The sequence below is a fragment of the Pocillopora damicornis genome, chromosome 3 (assembly GCF_964200805.1).
Source record: "Pocillopora damicornis chromosome 3, jaPocDami1.2, whole genome shotgun sequence".
NCBI classification, from domain to species: Eukaryota; Metazoa; Cnidaria; class Anthozoa; order Scleractinia; family Pocilloporidae; genus Pocillopora; species Pocillopora damicornis.
In genome coordinates, this window is record NC_142672.1 from 17,974,150 (window position 1) to 17,997,347 (window position 23,198).

Here is a 23,198-nt window from a genome sequence, read left to right on the forward strand (position 1 = left end):
TTCCACGAAACACTTCCTTTTTTGATGAACTGGTTTACTTTTATCCATTGTACCCTTGTTATTGGAGCTAAGACCTAATCAAAGTCGGTATTAGATGAATAAATTATCTTTAACCAGCTGGCGAAAAAAGTACGTACATGCAGACGAAACAAGACCTTCTGTTTATTATCCTTGGTAAGATTTGCTTGAATGTTTTAAATTTATTTAGGACCTGTAAAGAGAAAGCCACATTTCCTGATCAAAGAAAGACATGGGAAAATTCAAGATATTTAGAATTATAACTTTAATTTTTAAAAAGCAATTTTATGAGACCTGCGAGTTTGATAACGTTTTGCAGATTAGCACTTGGTTTTAGGCCTCAGTGGAAATTCATTTTTTTATTTTAGCAAACGCTGATATATTTCCCTTTTACGATCCGTGTTACAACCACTCGCCAAACAGATTAAAGGATGGGCTCATCAAAGAGTAAAAAAGTCACACGGAGGTACGAAATACGTTAACTAACTCGTTTTAATCTGCAAGTTGTTTAAATCAATTTTTTTTTGTATGGATTGTAAATTTAGTTTTCTGAAAGGTTTATCCTTGTTTAACCAGACTCGGAGATGAATCTAAGATTTAGATATTTATTTAAAACTTTTCATTTCCCGCGTCGAATTCTCGTAGTAAGAGCAGTAAATAAGCCTGATGCGAATCCTTTAAGTCCAGTAAGACTCAATGATTTGCAACCACGAGAAGGACAATTTTGAAGAATTGCACTCGCGAATGTTGCTTTAGAAGAGAAATTTCATATTTTATTACCACCTGAAGACCTTTTCACTCTTTCAAATGGTCCGTTTACTCAGTAAACAACTCGTAAATTACTTTGAGTTCCACAAACAGGCCACGTGAAATTCTTTACCGATATGGGAGCTGATCCACATCAAATTCAAACAGGACCTTACCTTATTGCCCAGAAAAAAATGCGAATATTTAATGTTTGAGGGTGTTGACTTTTTTTTTCGATATTTCAAAATTTCAGTTCCGGACTGTATTACCTTTGTATCTTCTGCTTACTCCTGTACTTTTTCCGAAACTTGGAATTTGGTCAACATCGCGAATGATTCCTAAATTTATTGTTCGCCTGACCTCACTGTTCCTGGACATGAGCTGGTTGCCATTTCAAAATTAGAAACAAGTTTTAAAGATGTCAAAGTCTAGACATCTGCTGAATCAAAACTGAAATCAGACAAGAATTAATTTCCCTCTATAGCATCAAAATTTCCCCTTTGGCCACAGTTTCCGCCATTTGATATTTTTTCTGATCCGATCAGAGTTTCTGTTCCAGCAAAGAATTCCGGTTTCAGTTTCGATTTTTAAATGAATTTTGAAAATCAAATGTCTAGCGTAAGGAGAGCATCTTTTTTTTTCAAATTCGCAGTATATCTCTCATTAGAAAATATGTAAGCGTGGAGAGTACTAAACTAAAACGGGAGCATGGTCATACAACCAGACGTTGATCGAGCCCCGTTAGCTCCCTGTTACTCGGGGCGCACTGTTTTAAAGATATTTTTATTATTTTAAGCGCTCCATGAGCTTACAACAATGAATACAACTGACGTGCTGGATAGGTATGTAATTTCAAGGTCTACGGAAAGTTCGTTCCAATTTTGAGAATAATAAAAGATTCTTTTTTCCGTCTATGCACTGACACTTTGTAAAGACCTACTTGATCATTTGAGGCCTACATTTAAATTTAATTCTATTGAGCGTGAAAGCGATTGAGATGTTCAAGCTTTTGAATGATCTTCCATCTTATTGTAAGGTTACCCTTTTCACAGTACTAACCCTCTTCTCTACTAAATCGGCTTTGACGGGTTTATGACTCCCTTTCTTCCATCTCATAGAGCAGTTCTTGTTCCAAAATTTTACAGCTTTAGATGCATGTATTTTTGTGTTATTGCCCTTGGGGTTTTAAGCGGATTTAAATGAAAGTTTACTGTTACATCGAATGGTGACCCCCTGCTTGCTTTCTGCTTTTTGCAAAGAAAAACTGAAACAAAGTGACTTGTCAGAAAAATCTGAATTTCTAATTAACAAAAAGGAAAATTCATTTGATTTTTGTCTTACCCTTAATTGTTCTTGTGTTCCAAAACCGTTAACTGTGAGATATATGTTTCCTTCAAAGCTTTTTCTAACAGTTATTCAAAAACCCAGACTTCCGCTCCACTTTCTCGGAAATGTATTCCGCACACATACAGGTATTTATATTTTGATAGAGAGTTGACCCCTTGGAAAAGACGGGGTCAGAAGCCCTGCCGGAAAATATTCCAGCTGTTGTTGTCTACATGGAAGTTTTCGTCGATCCCACGCCATTCCTGACAAATCATGGCTTTCCTATCTTGGTATATCCTATGATATCTACCTAAATGAATCGAAAGCGTTAAACTGATATTGAATAATAGAGGGTGATACGTAGTGAAATTATTTAATTCTTTCTAAAGGGGAAGTCCCTCTATGTTTCTCAGAAACTTGTCATAGTTTTTTATTAAGGAAGGCGAGTTAAATATTTCAAATCCATGGATATTCATGGCAGAACGTGAGATCTCAAAATTTTGAACCCCTGTACTGAATTTTTCCGGAGAATAATGGAGTTATTTTGAGCGATGGCAAAATCGAAATTGAAAATTATGCCCCAAGGAAAAAATCCCGTCTTAATCTCCCGGAATTTTAAACATGCAGGGTTCGTATATATATACTGGCGTTATCCTGTACCATTTGACACTTGATTAAGACTAATAAGTTTCGATCATTAACTTTGATTGACGAAATCTTGAGTCAATGGAGGAGAAATCAGAACTAGAAAATGAACTGATGCGCTCCACTTCTCCAAAACCGAGTGAACCGAATGGATCGAAAGGAAACGAGTGTGAACAACGCGAGACCAGAGCTTTGACGAAAGAGAATTTGTACATGGTATTAGCGCTTTGGATGGAAGAGTTTCCGGTCGTGGAACAAACAAGCAGTGCCAAACGACTCAACAAAGTCGGTGTAGTGTTCGTATTGCCAACCGATCGTGTCTTGGCTGCCGACTGTAGTCGCGATGGCGTCCACGGAGTTGCCCGTGTTATGGTTAACCACTGTGGAAAGCTTGAAGGTTGTAAAGTGTTTGTATCCCGGAAGCCTTGTTCCCTTTGTGCTAAACTCCTTGTACAGTCAAAAGTTTCCCGTGTGTTCTACCTACCAATGGAACCAGAATCAGAAAACGAAGGAGAAATAGCAAGAGCGGATAACCTCTTCAAAAACAGTTCCGTCGGTCAATCCGTGTTCGTTCCTTGCGTTGAACAAAGGGTTTTGGCCAAACTCGAGAAAGAAAGAACGCCAGATGAGATCAGCGAATGTCGCGATAAGCTCTTGAAAAAATGCGGGTGGAGCGCCGAGTGGTTTGCTCGCGCCCAGGCAAGTCTTCCTTGGCCATGCTTTGAGGGTAAGATGAAATTTCAGGTTGACAGCGATTTCAAATCCTTGATAAAATGGATCGCCGTTGTCAAGGCCCCTATGGACAAAGGTGTTGCTTTCCCAAGGGTTAAGCTTACGTCTGATTTTCGTGTCGTTCCTGATTGCGATGCTGACAACTTCCCAGACTCTGAAACAGCTTACCACATGATGATTTTTGCGAAAATGCTTGCTAGACAGACAGATGACCCCAAGACTGGTGTAGGAGCTGTCTTTGTTAGAGGTCAAGTTCCAGATATCGTGTCTCTGGGTTGGAATGGCTTCCCATCCAAAGCACTGTATGGCGAGTTTCCAAGAGCTTCCGATGACGACCGTGCCCTTCAAAAAAAGTTCCCCTATGTTATCCACGCCGAGCAAAACGCTCTGATGGTAAGGAATGTCAAGGATTTGACAGACGGAATCCTGTTTGTTACCAAGCCTCCATGTGATGAATGTGCTCCAATGATTAAGCTTAGTGGCGTAAAAACCATCGTAATCGGCGAGAAAATAGAGAAGAGTCGAGGCGGAGAACTGTCCTACAACCTGATTAAAGAGTACATCAAAGAAGGGATCATGACCTGCTATCAGATGGAGGCCACAAAAACAAAAGCAAAGCGTCTGGCTTCTGATCCAGAAACAAGGAAAAGACTGAAATCGAGCTGCTCGAATTCAAATGATGTTTGAACGTTTCGAAGAAATCTGTAAAACATTGGATGATTCATAACAACATAAATAACTAGGATTTCCTTCTGGTTGAGGGAGATTATTTTGTCATTGATTTGGGTAACTTGTACTCTAGAAAAATTTAACCAGTTCCAATCAAAGAAAAATGCCCGATGTTTACCTAACCAAAGAAATTTGATAATTTCAATTTTATAACTTCTCATACCGTCGAAGAATGCCTAGTTTCGATATCGACAGAAGCATTGTTGAGCAACTACACTTGTCTGTTATGGTTAACATTTGTCTGGCTTGAATATTTAAAAATTTTATAAATCTCTATTTGGTTCTATGCCTGATGTTCGTTATCCTGATCTAAACTAAAACACAAGTTTACATGAAATTCAGTGCGAGAGTTTCATATCAGCTGCATACTTTTAAAACAAATATCTCTGGATCTGCGGCTAAGAAACAGAACAAAACTTTTTACTCAATTAACTGTATTAATATATTTTTGTTGTTTTTGTTTTGTTTTAAGTTTGAAAATATTGTATAATTTTGTACACCAAGAAAGGATAAGGTATAGCATTACAGTGGCTACAGATGCATGGATATTTACTGAATAGAGGAGACGACTGTATTATATTAGGATGGTTGTTATATCAACTGTAAGGAATAGTTTTTATGAACAAAGTTAGCATTCATTTCAATAAAGCTGTTGTCCAACTATCCACCGAATTAATCAGAGAGACTATTCTAGTGAAATATCATGGCTCTCCATCCTTTTCACGAAGACCATTTGTATAATTCAATTTCATTACAGTGTAGTTATTATGATTTATTCATAGTAATCTTTTTTTACCGTCCTTATGAAATGAAAACAAAGCCTAACTTAGGATGGAAGCCGTTTCTTACACGTTTCGCTCCATAAAATTCTTTTCGTGGAGGTTCTCTGACCTCCACCTCTGTTTCTGGTCTCAGGAGTCTTTTGGTGTTTGGGCGTCAACTTTCATTGCTTCTCACAGCCCGATTGCATTTCTTACCACTTTGGTTTCAAAACTCGAAATACCGGGTGAGCTGACAAGCTCTTAAGGTTCAAGGCTTGCCATTCTTGCGCTCAATTCTCCTTTCGCCCGTGCACCGTATTAGAAGGACATAAATTCTTGAATTTTTCGTCATATGCTCCCTACAGAAACTTAATAAAATTGGTAATGGTAGTTTGTGAGTAATGGGAGTCATGCATATTCCTTCTGTTCAACAGCTCAAGAGAAATCCTTGTTGGTTTTCCACGCTTCTTTTCCCAAAATTGACCATACAACACGGCAGTTAAGTAAAATAAAGGATCTAATTCAGCCTTAAGTCAGCATGAAGACAGAGAAATAAACTCATCCCCTCAAATGAGCGTGCTCCCAAAAAGAAATCGTATTCCTAACCTTGAATTCCCGAGTCCATTCCAAACTTTTAATTTACCCGTCTTGCAAAGCGGCATAGGCTTCGATTTCATTCCCCAATTCCTTTGCGATCTGTTCCCCTTTAGTAGCACGTGTTGGGTCGAGTATCGCCTCGCTTTGTTGGTGGTTGCGAATTTCGCTTTCCTCGAGGACCTATGCTTTGACTGTTTAGTAGAACTGAATTTTTCAATGTTAAGGTACAACACTATCCATTACATCATTTGTCTTGCAAGGTTGAGCTGAGCGTAGTTGGCGTTTAAAAAAGGGGAACATGTAATTTGAACCATGAAGTCATGGATGAGGTTTTCACTTGAAAATTCCACCGTGATGACTAGAATAATCCCAGCTCGCTTTGAGTTTCTTTACGGAAACGTTGAAGAAAAAAGCATTCTCAAATTTTTCTCGTCTGAGTGGAATAATTGTTTATTTGAAGGTCGAGAGTGTTTCAAGAAGCTCATGGTTGATGTAAATTCCACGCACGTTCTAATGTCGATCCATTTTTTTAATAGATTGCGAGAGTTGTTTGGTGTTGATGACGGTTACAGAATGGTTCAGGAAATACTGCACAATCTGGACCTTTTTTTGCTGTCTAAACAAACTAAGGTATCATATGTAGAGAGGTTTGGTCAAATTTTTTCCTGAAGCAACGGGAATTATTCACACGTGCTGGACGCGCGTGGGGGTGCTGCTGTACATTCGAGTGGTACCGTAGCATCTCGTGTTACTTGTTGTTGGGTTGCCCCTAACCCAATGATGTTCTTGAAAACCTTTCTTAGTTGCAATTTGGAATTAATGCGTTTTAACTTGAAATCTAATGGATTATCTAAGAGTTTGTGTTGTAATTCTTGTTGTAGCTGTTTGGGTAGTTAATATGTCTGACTCATTACCAGAGTGCATTTTCTCACTCTGGCATAAGGTAATAATTTTTTTAGTTTCACTGCCGTTTGTTAGTTATTTCTTTTTTTGTGGTGATTGAAGTGGTTAAGTTGTTGGGGAAACCACTGTGATGACTCAAATAATCCCAGCTCGCTTGGAGTTTCACTACAGAAGCATTGAAGAGTAAAATATTCTCTGTAACACAGTCTGAGTGGTTTTCCTTGAATACAATTTTACTAGGATTTTATTTTGGTATAGTTTGTCATTTGAATTGTTTATTTTTTAAGCCTGTTAGTAAAAATGAATAGGGAAATTAGTGCCCCAACCTCACTTATGGTTTTCTTATTTTTTTTAATCATTCATATTTTCATCAACTGAGTTGATGATGTATACTGGTTACCATAAATAGTTTCTAAAGCTGTCATTTTGTGTGTTATCTCTGCATCATAGCCCTTTTTCAAAGCTTGGATTGTCACCTTAAAGAAACTTTGTGGTGGTCAACTTACGTTATCAACTCAGTTTATAAAACCAAACACCTTGCAATATTTCTTCCCCCCACCAGCCTAACACCATAGTTTCTTTTGAAACTTTCCCCTCTTATATTTAAAACTTTTTTCAACCATTCTCCTTTGTGTTCCAGATTTAAATCAACTTTACCTTGGAGACACCACCAATCTCACATTGTACTTTACTTGCATTGAGGTAACCATCACATTCTAGTGAACCTTATCAAGAATTCCTTTTAACTACTCTAACAAGTATTCTATGCTGTCAGTGAAGAACAATACGACAAGCATATGACTGAATGCTTCTGTTGAACTTTGATTATCAGAGACAGCATCACATAGTTAATGAAACAATTGTATTGTATCTATGCACTTTGTTTCAAGTGTTGTGAGTACAAAATTAGATCCTAGGAGGTAGACAGTATCCATGTAAGTGTTATGCCTTTTGTTGAAATCATAGTTGTTACTTTTATTACTTTTAGAACTGAAAATTAATGAGAAGCATTCTTTGGCTATGTGGCCTCTGAAATTGAAACTGTTCAAGCTTTTAACAAAGGGTGCTATTTTCTCCAAAGACCATCAATGCTAGGCTTTTCCTTTGTTAGAGAAAAATTTATGCTGATGAATAGTTGGAAAACCTTCCATGCATTCACCACAGTGTATTAAAAGAGGCTTAGCAAATTTTACTCTTGATCCATAAATGGATTTGGTATGATGTGAATCCAGCCTTAGATACACAGTAGTCAATGATGCTAGAATTTGTTGGATTTAAGTTTGATTTGCATGATGCAATACTCTTGTCTTGACTTCTTCAAGAAACAGTGAGCTAATACCTCTTTAATTATACTTAGAAAGATGGACCAGTGAGATTTTGTTGTGTTTGTCTTAGGATTTGGTCAACCAAGATCACTGTCCTTGTGGGGTTGTTGCCTTGTGATGTAGTACAAAGGTTTTTATGTAAGTTGTTTACACTGAGCATGTTTAGTTGTCTTGATTTGGTAGCATTTTTGTAAGCCATGTAAGGTGATGTGTTTGTCATGTGATGAGATATTTCACAGACCTGTTCTGATTGTTTGTGAGGAATGTGAATATGTCTACTGATGATAAACTTTTTGCATAATGTAATTCTCCAATTATGATTGTATTTCAAATGAATGATTTAAATTGGAGGGAAATTGAAGTATCAAAGTTGTGATCAAGTTTAATTTTGCAATTGACTGCTAGAGAAGGTGGTGTTGGTTTTGTGAACCAATCTTAGAGCTCAAGGCAAAGCAAAATTAGTGTATCAGATTATTGTTAAGTGGTTTCAATTTTACCTCAAGCAAGTAATTCTCAGGTCTCATTTTTAAAAAATGAAGAGATCTTTGCATTTTTTCTTCTTTCTCTATAAAATTTATTTGCATCCACTACCCTCTGCTACAGCAGATCTGAAAATGGTTAGGGGTGATTGACAACAAATTCCCAACAGAAGGAAAGCTGAAATGTGCTGTGGTTCAAGAGCAATGTCAGTAAGGTAGCTCTCAAAGGTGTGTTTATTCTTGTTGAAATATAAATAAATTAACGCTAACAAATGTGAAATATGTCCAGGTTAAACCCACTGTATAAAGCAGATGTAATCTTAATCTTGATATGCCAGCATACATCACCTATATTTTGAGGAGTCCTTCACTGTTGATAAAAGACTCAAAATAAAACGGACTGTTGCAACATTTGTGCCATTTTCTTTTCGATGACAAGACATAGTCCATGCTTTTGTGATATTTTACGTTCTTATTAGCCTTAAATATTCTCCATCATCACACTTTATTGTAGTGAATTCTTGTTTCTATCAATGTATGTGTACATGTACTTTGGAGTAAGAACATTGTGATGGGCAGTGAAGAAATGATGTCTCGTTCGTATGAACATCTGATTAAAATAACCTCACAGAGCTCTCACAATATCAGCTTTTATTTTCATAGTAAATAGTATGGAAAGGGGAAAAATTAACCAGTATGTTTTTTCTATTCCTCAGTGAGGATGAACAGAATATTTTATCAGGTTTGAACATGTCTTATTTCATTTGCACAATAGTTAAATCATCTACACAAACTCAGCTTCCAATTTTATTTACATTGGGTTTTGTTTTGTTGTTTGCTTTTGATTTTTTTTTCTTTCTTCATGTTTGTCTTGGGAAATCTGTCTTTAATTTCTCCTGGATCTGTCTTGTTGTTATTGTTAGTGCTTTGTGGTTTCACATCTTACCAAACTTGTATTGTGGGACTCTTTGCTGGTTGTTACTCCTGTTGACAAGTCTGAGGTCTTTTGGAGAAAAACTGCTTTTGAACAAGACAAATACATTTACACAAGAAAATGCCTTTTAATAAACTTAAAGGCACAAAATCTTTGAAATACTTGGGTACACAGATATAAAATAACCTGTATGAAGATGTAATTTTGTTCAGGTGCTTTTCTGATTAGAGTGTATCAACAGAATATAACAAATATTTGGGGATACTTACTTCTTTATCTATTCTTTTGTATTTTACAGCATGAAGGTGAAGGAAATCCATATAAAGCATAAGAGTATTCACTCTTTTAGGGGCAGAATGAAATCCAGTTCTAGTCTTTGGATATTTTTCTTCATGATCCTTATTCAAACTTATTCATTATTGTCCACTCTTAGTGTTAGAAAATTGTTTTAAGGTTAGAAAATAAAGAATATCTCTGAAAGAGTTTTTGCTTACAATAAAATTTTTTTAATGCTTACAATACAACAACAGAGACATGTGAGGAACTTCTTAAGCGTGCTAAGTTACCTACGCTTCATAATAGACGCTTACAGGACATAGCAATACTAATGTATAAAGTAAAGAACGATCTAGTACCTAGCTACATATCTGAGATATTTACTCGAAAAGGTACTCGTTATAACCTTAGGAATAGTGACTTTGAAATACCACGATTTAATACTATACACTATGGTAAACACACACTTAGGTATTGAGGACCATATATCTGGTCCAAATTAGAAAATGTATGCGTGAACTACCAAGCCTTAGCATCTTTAAAACTAAAATCTGTAGAGTTGACCTGGCCAGCCTAGTGGAAGACAGTGGCAACTGCTGCAGTCTTTGCAGCACGTGATTTTTTCTAATTATATGCATTGTGCAATTATTTTTATGTTATCCAAACATTGTTAATATTTCTAAATATTTTTAAATTTTAATGCATAGTTTATCGGCTATATTGTTACTTATTATGATACTGTACATAGTTTTTTATTAATTTTGTAATAGTAGGTGTCCCCAATTAGCTCTATGAGCTAAATACATTGACACGGTAATAAAGATTTTATTATTATTATTATAATCTTAAGCAAATGGTTGTTTGGTCTTCTATCTGAACAGTAGCCAATTGTCAACCTTTGTTAAAAATAACTTTGCTTATTTTGCAAATATTCAAGAGTCATAAGTGGTTGGATAGTGCATTTTGTTTGGAAAGGAGAACATTCTCAATTTTGATGGCCCATTGCATTTGTAGAATGATATAAATATAACTTCAGGGTACAAAAAAGTATCTGGTTTGAAGTAACTAAGCTTTCTATTGCTCAACAAAAGTCTTAAAGCTCTCTTTTACAATGTGTCTTATGAAGGTGGAATGCAAAGTACTGGTAGACAACTGTGCTTGATCAATCTCCACTCCATAGAAAGCAGATTCAAGTGAAGATGACTTTTAGCCCCTTAGGTTAAAGAATATACTCCTTGTTATTCCCACTGAAAATTTGTTGCAACGTTAAAATTTTTCTACTGTGGTCTCAAGGTGACACATCATTAGTCCAATACTCTGGCCAGCGGAATGGTTTGAGAAGTTCTTAGCCTGATATTCTAATCACAGGTCACTACAATTCGTGGTGGTATTTTTGTTAAGTGTGTCGGGAAATTAAATGAGTTCTTTCTGTCGAGCGCTTGGAATTGATGTCGATGGGTAAACATTCCCTTTCCGGTTCCCTCGCCAACCCTCTTCGGCCTTAATAGAGTTGGTACGATGAGGGATCATTACACAACGTCCTTACCAAACAAAAATGGCGGATGGGACGTCTTTGAAGAAAGCATCAAAAAGTGAACTGTTTTCGTGGGTAAGAAAGGCGTAATTGACCTTAAATGTAACTGCAACCAAAGGCAAACAAGGAATTACAATCAAATTATTTGCATCGTGGTATTTAGGGGGCAAACAGCTATGGACAACTTTGTTGTGGCCACAAGAACGATGTCTCATTTCCGGAAAACGTCGGGGCAAATTGTCACCTAAAAAGCAGTGTTGTAGCGGCGATAGACGGAGGTGGAGGACATACAGCAATTATCACAGGTTATGTACCTGGAGTTTTTCATAAATGTTCTGATTTTGTGATCTGGAAATGTTTTTTTGAGGCCATTACCATGTAACCTTTTAACTCCTGCACTGTAAGAGTGACCCAGCATCTTATCTCCCTTTACAGTGATGCTGTTCAGTGATTTACTAAGATCATGAGCGTAAAGGAAGTGATCGCCAAGCTGTGATTGTTGAATAACTTGTCCTTATTAGTACCAAATAAAATGTATTGGGAAGAGTGTAGAGAATATGGATACTGATGTTAGGATGTAAGGGTTAAAGGAGCATGATTCCTTCAAAAGAAGACACGTCAGTTGTATTTCAGATCCTTTGATGACACTTTGGATTAAACGCCATTTTTTCTGGATTATGACCATTTAGGGAGGGAGTTTTTGAAATCACAGGACCTGAATCAGGTACTGTGGTAAACACCAAGTTAAGTACCGAGTTGGATCTTTACATATTCTTCTTCTTGTAGATAATTTTGTGCATGTAATTCATCTGTAAGCAAGACGTCCACCCATTTTCTTTGTTGTTCAATGCAATTTTCTCTCTCTTTCATAGAGCGAGAGCCCACTGTGTTCCCAGCAAATGCTGGCCTAAAAGTAACGCTCTGCTCCTGTACCATACTTTTAACTGTGCTTTGGGGTAAATAAATAGCATAGTTGCATCCATAGTCCTTCATGGAAAATCACATATCATATCTTTAAGAAAGGAGAATCTGATGCCCAAAAATGAGTTAGTAGTTGCACAAGTAGATGTTAAATCCCTAAGTCAACTTGGTCAGCTCCAGAGCATTACTTATCACCATTTTTCTGATTAGTTTTATTTTTATTATTATTTCTTGCATCCTTTGCCTTTTGCGTTAATTTTCAATAAAGTCTACAAGTCCTCAGCCTCTACGTTCGCTATGAATGATCAACTAAAAAGGTTCAAAGTAAAAATGAAGGAATGGTAAGGGGCCAGCTTTGTTGGCTTAGTTGAGTTGCGGTCAGCTAAGCATGTTGCCAGCAGAAAACAATCATAATGTAAATTTCCTTCTGGGTTGGAAACCAACTGTTTGAAGGTGCTTCTTTGTTTACTTGTTTTATGATTGCACCATGATTGAAGGAAGTTTTGCATGGATTGAAATGTCCTTGTGTGATTTTTCCTTCCTGTAAGATAAAATTGGTGGCTGGTTAAAAGATATGTGTAAGTCTAGGCTGCTGTTGAATGGTGTGCCAGTTTTTCATGAGAACCTTTTTAAGATTCGATATGGCTGTATTATAAGTGGTAACAAATGGTAAAATTTCTTTCACCTTCTTTGTTTTGTTATGAAGGGTCTTTGTTGTGATGGAGAACTGAACTTCAGAAAGGATTTTATGAACAAGCGTCATAGGATAGCCTCTGTCTTTGTTGAAGATCTTGTTTGTGTTTGTCAAAATTCTCCTTACTAAGTTGGTTCTTAAAAGACTTAGTGCTTCTCCTTTGATAAAACCCCTTTTCATATTGAAAGGGTGGCAGGATGAGAAGTGTGTACACTGAAAAGTTTCAGTGGGTTTACAGTGGGATTGTGAATTGAGAATTTTAAGAGTTGAAAAATGGGGTCCTTTGAATATCTCTGTGTCAAGAAGAACATTTCACCATTTGTGTGACATTTCTATCTACCTACCTTCAATAAAATGACAAGGTTGTGCTTAATCTCATCCAATAATTGTTTTAAATTATTTTCAGACAAGGGCAAGCTGTTCATGTGTGGTTGGAATAACAAAGGTCAGCTGGGACTTGGTGATACTGAAGATCGTCAAATTTTGTGCCATGTTCAAGGTCTCAGTTGTGTCAAAACAGTTTCATGTGGATGGAATCATACCTTAGCTGTTACTGGTAACACTGAGTTTTAAATTTGCTTTAAGTACATTGCACAGCACATTTAACTTGTTTAGCTTGATGACTCCCAAACAATAAATGCTTCTCTTTTTCAATTAGATCATCAATTACTGTTTGTGCATTACAAATTTAGTCACATGCTATCAAAATATATCTCGTATTTAACATTTTTTGAGTATTTTTTCTTGTAACTCAATCACAATATATTTGTTGAGACACTCTACCTTCACCTTTCTCAATTCAAGCGCTTATGATATCCATGTCTGTGTTACCTAACTTTTATGGAAGTTCCATACCTCCAAAAATCAATGGTTGTATAATGAGGACCTCTGAACTTTGCTCAAGTCTTCCAAAGATGAATGCCAAAGGTTGCTGAAAGAATCAATGTGTTAAAAACAAGACTGCTTTTCTCATGGCCGTGCACTCAGCTCTTCAATCAGTTTAAATTTGGTTTTATCCTCACTCAATTTATTTTTTCAGATGCCGGTTTGTTTGTTTGGGGCTCAAATGCATTTGGACAACTAGGTATAGAAAAACTTGGTGGTCACATGACCACACCTGCAAAATCTCAGGTATTCACAATTGTGTGAATGTTCTTTTTTGTTTTTAATTTTATATTGAACTCTACGTCAAAGATAACATACAACGCATATCTTTTGTCTTTTATGTTCTTTTCAAAAATTGCTTTTTAAGTCCATAAGCTTGACAAAAATTGAATTTCCTATTCTTCTTTCTAACTCTTAAAAGTACTGAGGGATGTATTTTTGGTCATGGTAACTCACAACTGGCTGGTGAGACTGGTCCATTCAAAATGGAATCACTGTCAGAACCTATTAATTCAGATCAGCTGATTCTGAAATTTTGATCCACTTCTGATGGAGTTTTAGCAGAGGGATATCCAGTCAACTTGCCGACGGACCAACTCGCCAACGCCAACTCGCCGACGTATAAAATTGAGTAGAGACGTCAGGGAGTTGGTCCTCGATCCAATACAACTTATTAGAAGTTAAACATACAGAAAAGTAAACGATATTTAGTAAAAAAACGCTGGTGAACATTGGTGAACATCAAACAGAAGCTTAAACATTGGTGAACATTGGTGAACATCATCAATGACTATAACAGCTTAAGACGTGAACGAGTTATTGTGCGACAACAACACCGTAAAGACTCATCATTTCAATCGCTCAGATTTTTTAAGAAAACTTGGCTTTCTAGACAAGATCTTTAGTAAAAAGCAATTCTTTCTATTTGCAACAAAGTTTATAAAGATATCAAGGCAAATAAAGTGAAGTAAACATCGCCAATGAACAAAATTGGCTGTAGATGCCAATGAGTTGTGTGACAACAACACCGTAAAGACTCATCATGTCAATCGCTCAGATTTTTTAAAGAAAACTTGGCTTTCTAGACAAGACCTTTAGTAAAAACCAATTCTTTTTATTTGCAACAAAGTTTATAAGGATCTCAAGGCAAGTAAAGCAAAGTAAACATCGACTGTCGGCGAGTTGACTGTAATTCAGGAGAGGTTTGGAAAAAATTTAACTTCAAGGCTAGTTATACTTGATTTCACCAGTCGGGTTACTGAGTGCAGAAAACAAACATCTTCCCAAAAATTTCTATCAAAAACTCATTTAGCATTACACTGTAGCTAACTGATTCACACTTTACTCCTAGATAAGTGACTGATTATGGAGCTTACAGTAATTCAGATGTTAGAAATTACAGATATTCAAAGTGAAATTTGGAATACTATTGATCAAGAAGATGCTTTCCATCACAAATTTTAAAAAAATGTGACAAAAAAATCATCCCTTGTGCTAATGAAATGTTGCTTAAAAGGGCTTAAGCTTTCAGTCATAAATTTTTTCACACTTTCAACAAAAGATTAGGAGAACAAAAAAAGAAATTTGCTGTATTTTGTTTGCATATACTCTTGCACAATACTGCATTTATGCGGTTAAAATATATCAACAACCCTGTCCAGAAAATAGTTGTTTTCTTGATTTCCCAATGCCATGTTTGTTCAGTCAGCAACTCAATCACTTCCAACAATGTATAGGAATTCTTCTTTCTTTTTCTTCTTTATCTACTCTCTAGTAGTATTTCACATATGAAGAAGTCATCAGTACTGCAGCAGGACTAAGGCATTCTCTGGTTGCTTTGGGTGAGTCAGACAAAGCTTTACAGAAGAAATATATTGCAGAAAGTGTATTTTTTATTTTGCCTCTGAGGTTCAAAGGAACAACAGAATCTTTTTTAAGATTGACTGAATATGTACTAAAAATAGGATTTTGACAGAGACGTTTTGTAAAAAAGTCACAAACCTTGCCAGTCGTGTATAATGTCCTAGGTTTGGTTACACACTTCATTTTAGCTCAAGCTCCGGTGCAGTTTGAATTTTCCAGTACGACCATGTTGTGAACTTAAGTCTGTTACACTACAGTTTAACTGCCAGGTTATTGAGCAATGTAACAGTTTCCATAGGCAAAGTAAGGGTACACTTTCAAATCTCAAAATTCAGTCACTAAAATAATTTCCTGTACACTTTTTGACAACAGGGATAAAAAGTAACCAGATTTTAGAATATACTTCTCATTTAAGGATTTCACCAGATTAAGGGTAGACTGCGTTACAACCCTAATGGTGCAGCTTTTGTTCCAAGAACATTATAAAAATTTGTCTTTAAAAATTCATCAACAGAGTAGCCTTTCCTCCCTGTACCCAATCTTTTCTCACTGAATTCAGTTTGTTTATGTGGGATGGACTGGCTGCCAAAATCTGATGAACACAACTGGTGAATTTATTTACTGTTCACACCAAAACAGCATGACTTTCTTATTTTTGTCTTTCAGTGTGCTTCAGTTTCTTGTCATTAAAACTTTTTGTAATAGAAGTATTGTATGCATTTTTTGGACACACCATACTTAAGTTTGCTGGGAAAACCCTTATTTTAAACTCCTGCTACCTCAACCAACTTTTACTGCCCTTGGTACAGTATTGTGCAAAAGTAATGCAAACGGAATTCGGCGAATTTCGTTATTTGTTCTAACGATCTTTCGTCGAAAGTTCGAGCGAAAATTCGATTGAAAGTTCGAGGCCTCTCAAGCGACATTTCGTTTGAACAAAGGGCGCTTTTTCGTTGAATTTTCGCCTCAAAGCGAAACTTCGCGGCGGAAAGTGTCTCTTCGATCATTAGTGTTCGAAATTTCGCTTCGAACTGACAATAGACTTTCGCGAGTAATCAAGTTTGTTTACTACTCATGTACGCAACACGAAATATACATATAAACGTATTTCCAGTCTTTTTCAGTCACTGGGACGGAGACACTTCATATTTAAGGCTAAACAAAGTAGACAAAAGGTCAAAATATCGAAAAGCATCACGCCCGATTCTGGGCTCGATTTGTGTTTGACAACGAAAGTAAATCGGAAAAATTGTCCCAAGCGTCACATCAACTTCAATTTACTGACGTTTAAAGAGGCCTAAACCATCATATCCAATTCAGAGTTTGATCAGTTTACAGCAATGAAAGTAAATTGGGATGAATAGCAATTCCGATCAAGAGACATGTATTTCATGGAAATAAACTCTCAAATGATTGCAATAGTTTTTAAAATTAACCTAAGTACAACGCTTTTTAAAAGCAAGTGCGGCGATACGCCTGAAGGGAAATCGAACACTCGTCGCTAAAAATCACGTTGTGGAAAGTGTCACCACTTTCTAGGACGCGTTGTGCGAACTCTAATCGCTTGACTTTATTTGCGTCACGGATTAGCTGGCAGTAGGCGGTCCGCTGCAAAGTCCAACCTTGCTGTTTGCGTGCTCTACGAACAGTGGACGCACTCACGCAGATTCCATGTCTCTCCAGCTTCTTCTTTATCGTATTGCTGGTCGTCTCGTCATCCCTGCGCATTTGCTGATCTACGAAAGTTTTTGCTTCCGTATACAGCTTTTGAGGTCTTCCCGATCGAGGTAAATTTGCCACGGAACCGGTAAGTCGCAACTTTTTAATGATGCGCGTAATACTGGAAAAGCTCACTAGCAACCCTTCGTGTTTCAACGCTTTCAGTATTTCAGCTGGGTGGAGGCCTTGCTTGTGAAGGATCTCGATTCTATTTCTAGAATAATTTGAAACTTTTGCCATGATTACTATCAAAAGTAGAGTACATAAATGATCCCAAACGCATCGACACAATTAATATACCGAGTGTTGCCATGGTTGTAAACAATATAGGGCGCGCGGAGACTGGAATCGTAGCGGGAAATTTTATGGGAGTATTACATAGTGTAGTAACCAACCACAAATTCAACCAAATCTTTTTGAGAAGAATGAACAATACAACGAATTTTCGCCCCGAAAATTCGCCACATAGAACGAATTTTCGCTCGAAATTTCTAGTCGCATTTACGCCATCAAGGAATTTGTCGCCGAAAGTTCGAGCCGTTCAAAACAATACATGCCTCGAAAATTCGCGGAAATGTCGTCGAAGTTTCGTTTCGGTCAAGAATTCGTCGAAAAGCCAGGAATTTCGCCGAATTTCGTCGACAGGTGTTTGCATTACTTTTGCACAATACTGTATTCAAGATGATGGGGTCTACACAATTGTCTTTTGGATTCTGTCAGCTGTTAATTACTTATGCATTTAATTAACAGCTGACAGAACCTTGTGCATCATATTGTACATGTCGTGAGACATTTACAATATTGTGTTTTGAAAATTTAAGTCTTAGACAAGTATCACTTGCTATAACCCTTCACTTCCCTTACAGCTACTATACACTCCCTTGTGCATTGTTTAAGAGAACCCTGTTATATCAGGAAGATACCCTCAGAGCTGATAATTTTATCCCTCACCACATATTTACTAGATCATTCACTGATATTGAAAAGAGAAGTTTATTGGAAGTGGTTCATTGCACACCATACAATCTCACTGTTGACATCTCCAAATCAGTAATGTTTTTTCTTCATCTTTCACATAAGCTAATGGATCTGTGTGGTCTTGGGGAGCAAATAAGAAGGGACAGCTTGGCATTGGGAAAACTGGTAGCAATTGTTCAACTCCACAACAGGGTTGGTGTAATATTTTTGCCTGTGATATTTTTCTAGTGCTGAAACATCGCGAAATCTCTTTACAGAGGGTGTATATCAGCACTGTGGTATTAATAGTTCTTCAAATTTGCATATAGTCTTGTTCTCAGATGGTCAGCAGATAATTGAAGTTGTGGCAGGAGCATACCATTCAGCAGTATTAACAAGTAAGAGTTTATGAAAGTTATTTTTTTATTGTGTTGATCTCTTTTGAAAACTTCACTTAGCCATTGTCGTTAGAAGAATTTTTACAATTTTTTTCAGATTGTTCAGTTTTTTTTCTCATTTACATGTGTGTCGATATGTTTGAAAATTACAAAGAGTAACAAATTGATCTTTGTGGGAAAATTGTAATTTAAGATATTGCTGTTGGACAGTTTTCTATTGAGTGTCAAAAAACAAAAATGAAAGTAATCAAAACCACCGATTAGAACAAAGATTAGCATCATGAACCAATCTGAACTCAAAGTATAGTGCAGGAAACCTGCTTGAAGTGCTGGAAAACACAGCTGACCAAGTTTTGAATTTTGAAAGATTAGCATCAGGAACCAATTTGAACTCAAAGTATAGGGCAGGAAACCTGCTTGAAATGCTGGAAAACACAACTGACCAAGTTTTGAATTTTAGTTGTTCAGACAGTCGTGCAGGTTTTCTGGACCAATCACACAGCATAGTAAAGTGAAACCAAAGCAGACCAGGATCACTTTTGAATGCTCAATTGAAAATTGTTCTAAATTTAGAGGAAAAAAAGGGGTGTCCTGATATGGCTTCCCTCCCCTCCCCAAAGTACTGCTTCAACTTTACTGCCATGAGGTGACATGTTGTGAATGAGGATAGTTCAATGTGATGGTAAATCTGAATATGCTCAGCTTCAGGTCATGTCTTCTGTTGGGGCTCAAATCAACATGGACAGTGTGGCAAACCTCCAGATATCCATTCAACTGAACATCAAATATTAATTAAACCACAGCAGATTGGTGGATTATTAACAAGTGTTACTGTTACACAAGTCCACACAGGCTGGAGCCACCTGCTGGCTGTCACAGGTAACTTTGCCATCCCTTGAATGAAAATATTTGTCAAGTATTATTTTAAGAATGAACATAAGATATAAGATGATAAATATTCAACAGGAAATATACATGTAGAGTGATATTGGCAATAACAAATCTTATGCCCTAATAGCATGAATAACATTTGGTTATGGTACTAACTGTACTTTGCGTACTGTTGGGAAAGCCTGAAACTAGAAATTTCAATTTTAATTTTTCAAAGCAAAACCATCTGATGTTCATGCAACTCTTGAACACCAGAATGGTAAACTAAGTGCAAGATGCACCATTTTGCAAACACTGTTGATTGAATACAAGTTAGTTGTCATTGGGAACATAGTGATAAATCTCTCATGTTAATCCAGATGGATAGAGCTACAGCTATATGTAGGGGGAAAGCCATTAGATGCCTTAAATTTTATCAGCTTCACAGTTTTACCATACTTTTGATGCTTCATTTGTTCAGTTCATGCACAGTTTCATTAATTTGATATGTGTTCCTACAGAAGACATTAAAGTGTTTTCATGGGGCCGTGCTGATTATGGTCAGTTAGGTTTGGGTGATGATGTGGTACAACTCGGCTTTAGTAGCGAACCAGCAGAGGTTGTTCATGTCAGGGGAGCAAATCAGGTATAGCATTTACTAGTTGACTAAAAACCTTTAAAACTATAGTTTTTCATAGAATATCTAGCTGTATACAGAAAACTTCAGTACTTAAAATGCTGTGTCCTACAAAGGATCACAATACTTCTCCTCTCTGTAGTTTTGAGAGCAAAAGCTAAATGTACTTACAGTAGGACAAAGACAGACCGACAGATAAACAGAAAGATAGAAAAAGAAGTTTATTTACCTTTTAGTATTGTAAATCATACATTTGTGGTTTTCTGAGGTGGTAGAATACAAAGCTCCACTGTGAAAATTGTAAGCATTCTGATTGCCCTATCTGCTACATTTAGGTTTTGTGTGGTGCTGAACACAACATGGCTCTTTTAGGTAAGTAACAAATTGACATCGTATCTGCACATCTTTCCTTAATGAAGCAATGTTGTCCATGTCTGGCGCTAAGTTTGAAAAAACCCTCTGAATACTGAATACTAATGATAATTCTTTCTTTGGGGAGGGTGGTGTTAGCTGACTTTTCAATCACTGGTGTGTGATCCATTGATATTGTAGGAAGGCATAGTATGATACCTTTGGTAAGGTATAAGTGTCAGTTACATGATATACTGATCACAAGTTTACTCGTCTTTTAAAATTTGTGTACAAACATTGAATTCTTCTATTCTTAGATTCTGGTTCAGTCATGACTTGGGGTTGGAATGAGCATGGAATTTGTGGTAGTGAAGATGAAACTCGAAATGTTCATCAACCAAGTGTGGTTTCTAAGCTGCATGATTATATCACCTCTTTAATTGGATGTGGAGGAGGACACAGTTTTGCTATTGTTAAGGGATAGCAATTTACCCACAGCTTAGAAGGAAGGTATGGTCATTGTTACACACAATCTTGAAGATGTGGTGGCCAGTACCAGTACCCGGTTTAGTACTGGCTGAGGTTGATTTGGTGGATTGGATTTCTGCTGGTTGGAAGCACCAAGTTTACAACAGATCTTGGCAGTCAGTCAATTTCCTATGAACAAAGTAAGGCCATCCACGTTTTAACCTTCACTTGAAACATGGCCCTTAACAAGAAGTCATTTTAACAATTGGAAAGTGCTTTACTGGCCATTGCCAGCGTAATGAGAGAGGGTCAAGTGAGGGGGTATGTGAGGATCCTCTGCCGAGAGTAGGAAAATTTTGACTGTTGGATTGAGGTGCCCGTGATTGGTGTTCCTATGTTTGTATAAATAGTACTTTCTTGGTTGGATTTTTGTGCAGAGCTTAATAATATAGACATTATAAAAAGAAACACTGCTTCGGCAAAGCCGTTACAAACACATTTGGTGGTATTATTATACATTCAACCCACTATCTATTTTCTGATTGGCCGAAAGCGTACTGTGATTTTTCGAAATCAGCGCCAAGGACCTCATCTAGCTGCAGATTATACAATAATCATTTCAAGGACACTCGAGGTCACGGGTAATCATGTCATGTATGACCGTTGTGCATGATTTCTAGGGGTAATCATGTTAAGTTGGCACGCTTTGTGTTGCTTGCTGATTTGTATATTTTTACACGTTTAGAACTGAATTATCAGTTCCACTTATTGTTGTGATTATTCTTTTTCCGTTCAATTTATAATAAAATAATTTTTTGATTCGGTTTGTGTGATATTCTTAATAATCAAGGTCTCGGTAGGAGTTACCAGCCGAAGCCGACGGCAGAGGCTGATAACCCCTTCCTCAACGTGCACAAAGTCGTTACTTTAAAAATATGCCTCTAAACAGGGTGTGGTTTTCATGGTAATTTAGTAACATAACAAGATTTACAGTTACAACGTTCATTGTATTAAACAGGGCGAAATATATTTTAATACGGTTTAAGAAATGGGAGGAGGCCAAAATCTTTGGTGATATACTAATTTGTTATGTTTAAATCTATTCTTGTCACATCAAAGAGGTCACGTTGTCACCCTAGGGTGAAAATAGTCGACTTCGCAAAATAGTAACTCCTTTGCGAAATGAATAAAAATCCTTCTCATCAATTGACAATTACTCCAAAATCCTTGTAAAAGTTATCTTTACCTTATTGAAAATATATCTACATTATTCCTTTAGTTTCGCTATGTCTCGCTTGGTTTGGTTTGGTTTCGCAAAATGGACTAAGCCGTCAGGGTTGCGAGTATCGCCGGAAATCATGTGAATTTCCCTCAAGGGCTACACACGACACCCCTGAAATCTTCAGCAAGCTTTATAATTTATACTTCTCTTAAAGAAAGATGAAAAATGTAGTGGTTGCTTCCCAAGCTGACACTTAAACATGTCGTTTTCAGAATTTGGTTTTGAAAGACTTTTCCCTCTTTTTTTTTTTTCTCGAAACCTGTAACACGTGTGGTCTGCTTACTCGTCATCGACGGTAAAACCGCGAGAGTAACGTAATGCATGAGAAAGACGATGCCTTTGATGTATTCGTCGCAGTCAAAACGTAATTTATGGCTTAATATGAATTTATTTTTGAAAATCATTCCAAAGTATAAGTCTTTGTCATTCTTTTCCGTTTTTTTCCTAGGGAGTAACTGTGATATCTGTGAAATCTATGAATTGATAACTCTCCACCAGAAATATTACGCTTTTCACGCACATGTTGTGAACTATATAATCCATAAAAGATGTAATGCAAACGTAAAGCGAACGAAGAAGGCTTTTCCAACCCTGTACCGTTATGACGTTTCGTAACAATGTTGATTCGCATCAGAAGAAGCAAAGATTTATTGTAACAATTTCAATAGTTCAAATGCAGTAGTTTGTTCACATTTAATTCCTGCGTATACTGTACGACTCGCTGTAATGAATGCGGTAGAATTGGAACGAAATGGCTGGGGTTTTTTATATATTTTTTTTTTACCTTTATTGAGGAAATGTTGTGTTGTGATTGAAAAGAACATCGACAAAAAAGCTTGCAAATAGAATTAGTTACCAAATATGATACAAAGGATGCTTAAAAGGAAAGTTTGATAGGGGGTCCAAATCTGCGAAGGGGGGTCCATATCCGCTAACGGATTTGGACCGGGGGTCTAAATCCGCGGGGGGTCCAAATCCGCTGTGACACCTGCAACATTTTAACAACACGATGACTCTTGGAGCAGGGTCGTATTAGGAGAAGGTCGTACTAGAGCGAATTCAAATTCTTCCCATTTTTCGCCAACCGATCATTCTCAAAATTTCTAAATTTGGCGTTGGTCGCATCAAACAAATGTTCTTCGATCAT

The 23,198-nt window shown here is 36.8% G+C and overlaps 2 protein-coding genes and 1 long non-coding RNA gene across 16 annotated transcripts; all 3 read left to right on the plus strand.

Annotated features, from left to right (window-relative positions):
• The first annotated feature begins 1,534 nt into the window (after positions 1 to 1,534).
• On the plus strand, positions 1,535 to 4,860 carry LOC113668490 (dCTP deaminase). The gene has a single exon (XM_027184395.2). The coding sequence runs from the start codon at positions 2,818 to 2,820 to the stop codon at positions 4,153 to 4,155; it is 1,338 nt and encodes a 445-aa protein (XP_027040196.2). The 5' UTR covers positions 1,535 to 2,817; the 3' UTR covers positions 4,156 to 4,860.
• A 762-nt stretch (positions 4,861 to 5,622) lies between these two features.
• Positions 5,623 to 10,326, plus strand: LOC113668497 (uncharacterized). Of its 2 annotated transcripts, none has more exons than XR_003446007.2 (7): positions 5,623 to 5,779; positions 6,092 to 6,185; positions 7,099 to 7,160; positions 7,854 to 7,921; positions 8,387 to 8,490; positions 8,979 to 9,004; positions 9,495 to 10,326. It is a non-coding gene; the product is annotated as an uncharacterized LOC113668497 (long non-coding RNA). The 2 variants fall into 2 exon arrangements; XR_003446008.2 differs by having other exon boundaries at positions 5,628 to 5,779; positions 8,390 to 8,490.
• A 475-nt stretch (positions 10,327 to 10,801) lies between these two features.
• On the plus strand, positions 10,802 to 21,593 carry LOC113668509 (secretion-regulating guanine nucleotide exchange factor). Of its 13 annotated transcripts, none has more exons than XM_089198878.1 (12): positions 10,804 to 11,081; positions 11,170 to 11,311; positions 11,640 to 11,962; positions 13,028 to 13,177; positions 13,661 to 13,752; positions 15,284 to 15,347; positions 18,169 to 18,258; positions 18,375 to 18,443; positions 19,146 to 19,322; positions 19,835 to 19,959; positions 20,286 to 20,322; positions 20,619 to 21,593. In XM_089198878.1, exons 3-12 carry the CDS (start codon positions 11,854 to 11,856, stop codon positions 20,783 to 20,785), a joined length of 1,080 nt encoding a protein of 359 aa, XP_089055004.1. In that variant the 5' UTR covers positions 10,804 to 11,081; positions 11,170 to 11,311; positions 11,640 to 11,853; the 3' UTR covers positions 20,786 to 21,593. The 13 variants fall into 13 exon arrangements, with proteins under 13 accessions (XP_089055001.1, XP_089055002.1, XP_089055004.1 ...); XM_089198883.1 differs by having other exon boundaries at positions 10,809 to 11,081; positions 11,696 to 11,730; XM_089198884.1 differs by having other exon boundaries at positions 10,823 to 11,081; positions 11,640 to 11,730.
• The last annotated feature ends 1,605 nt before the right edge of the window (positions 21,594 to 23,198 follow it).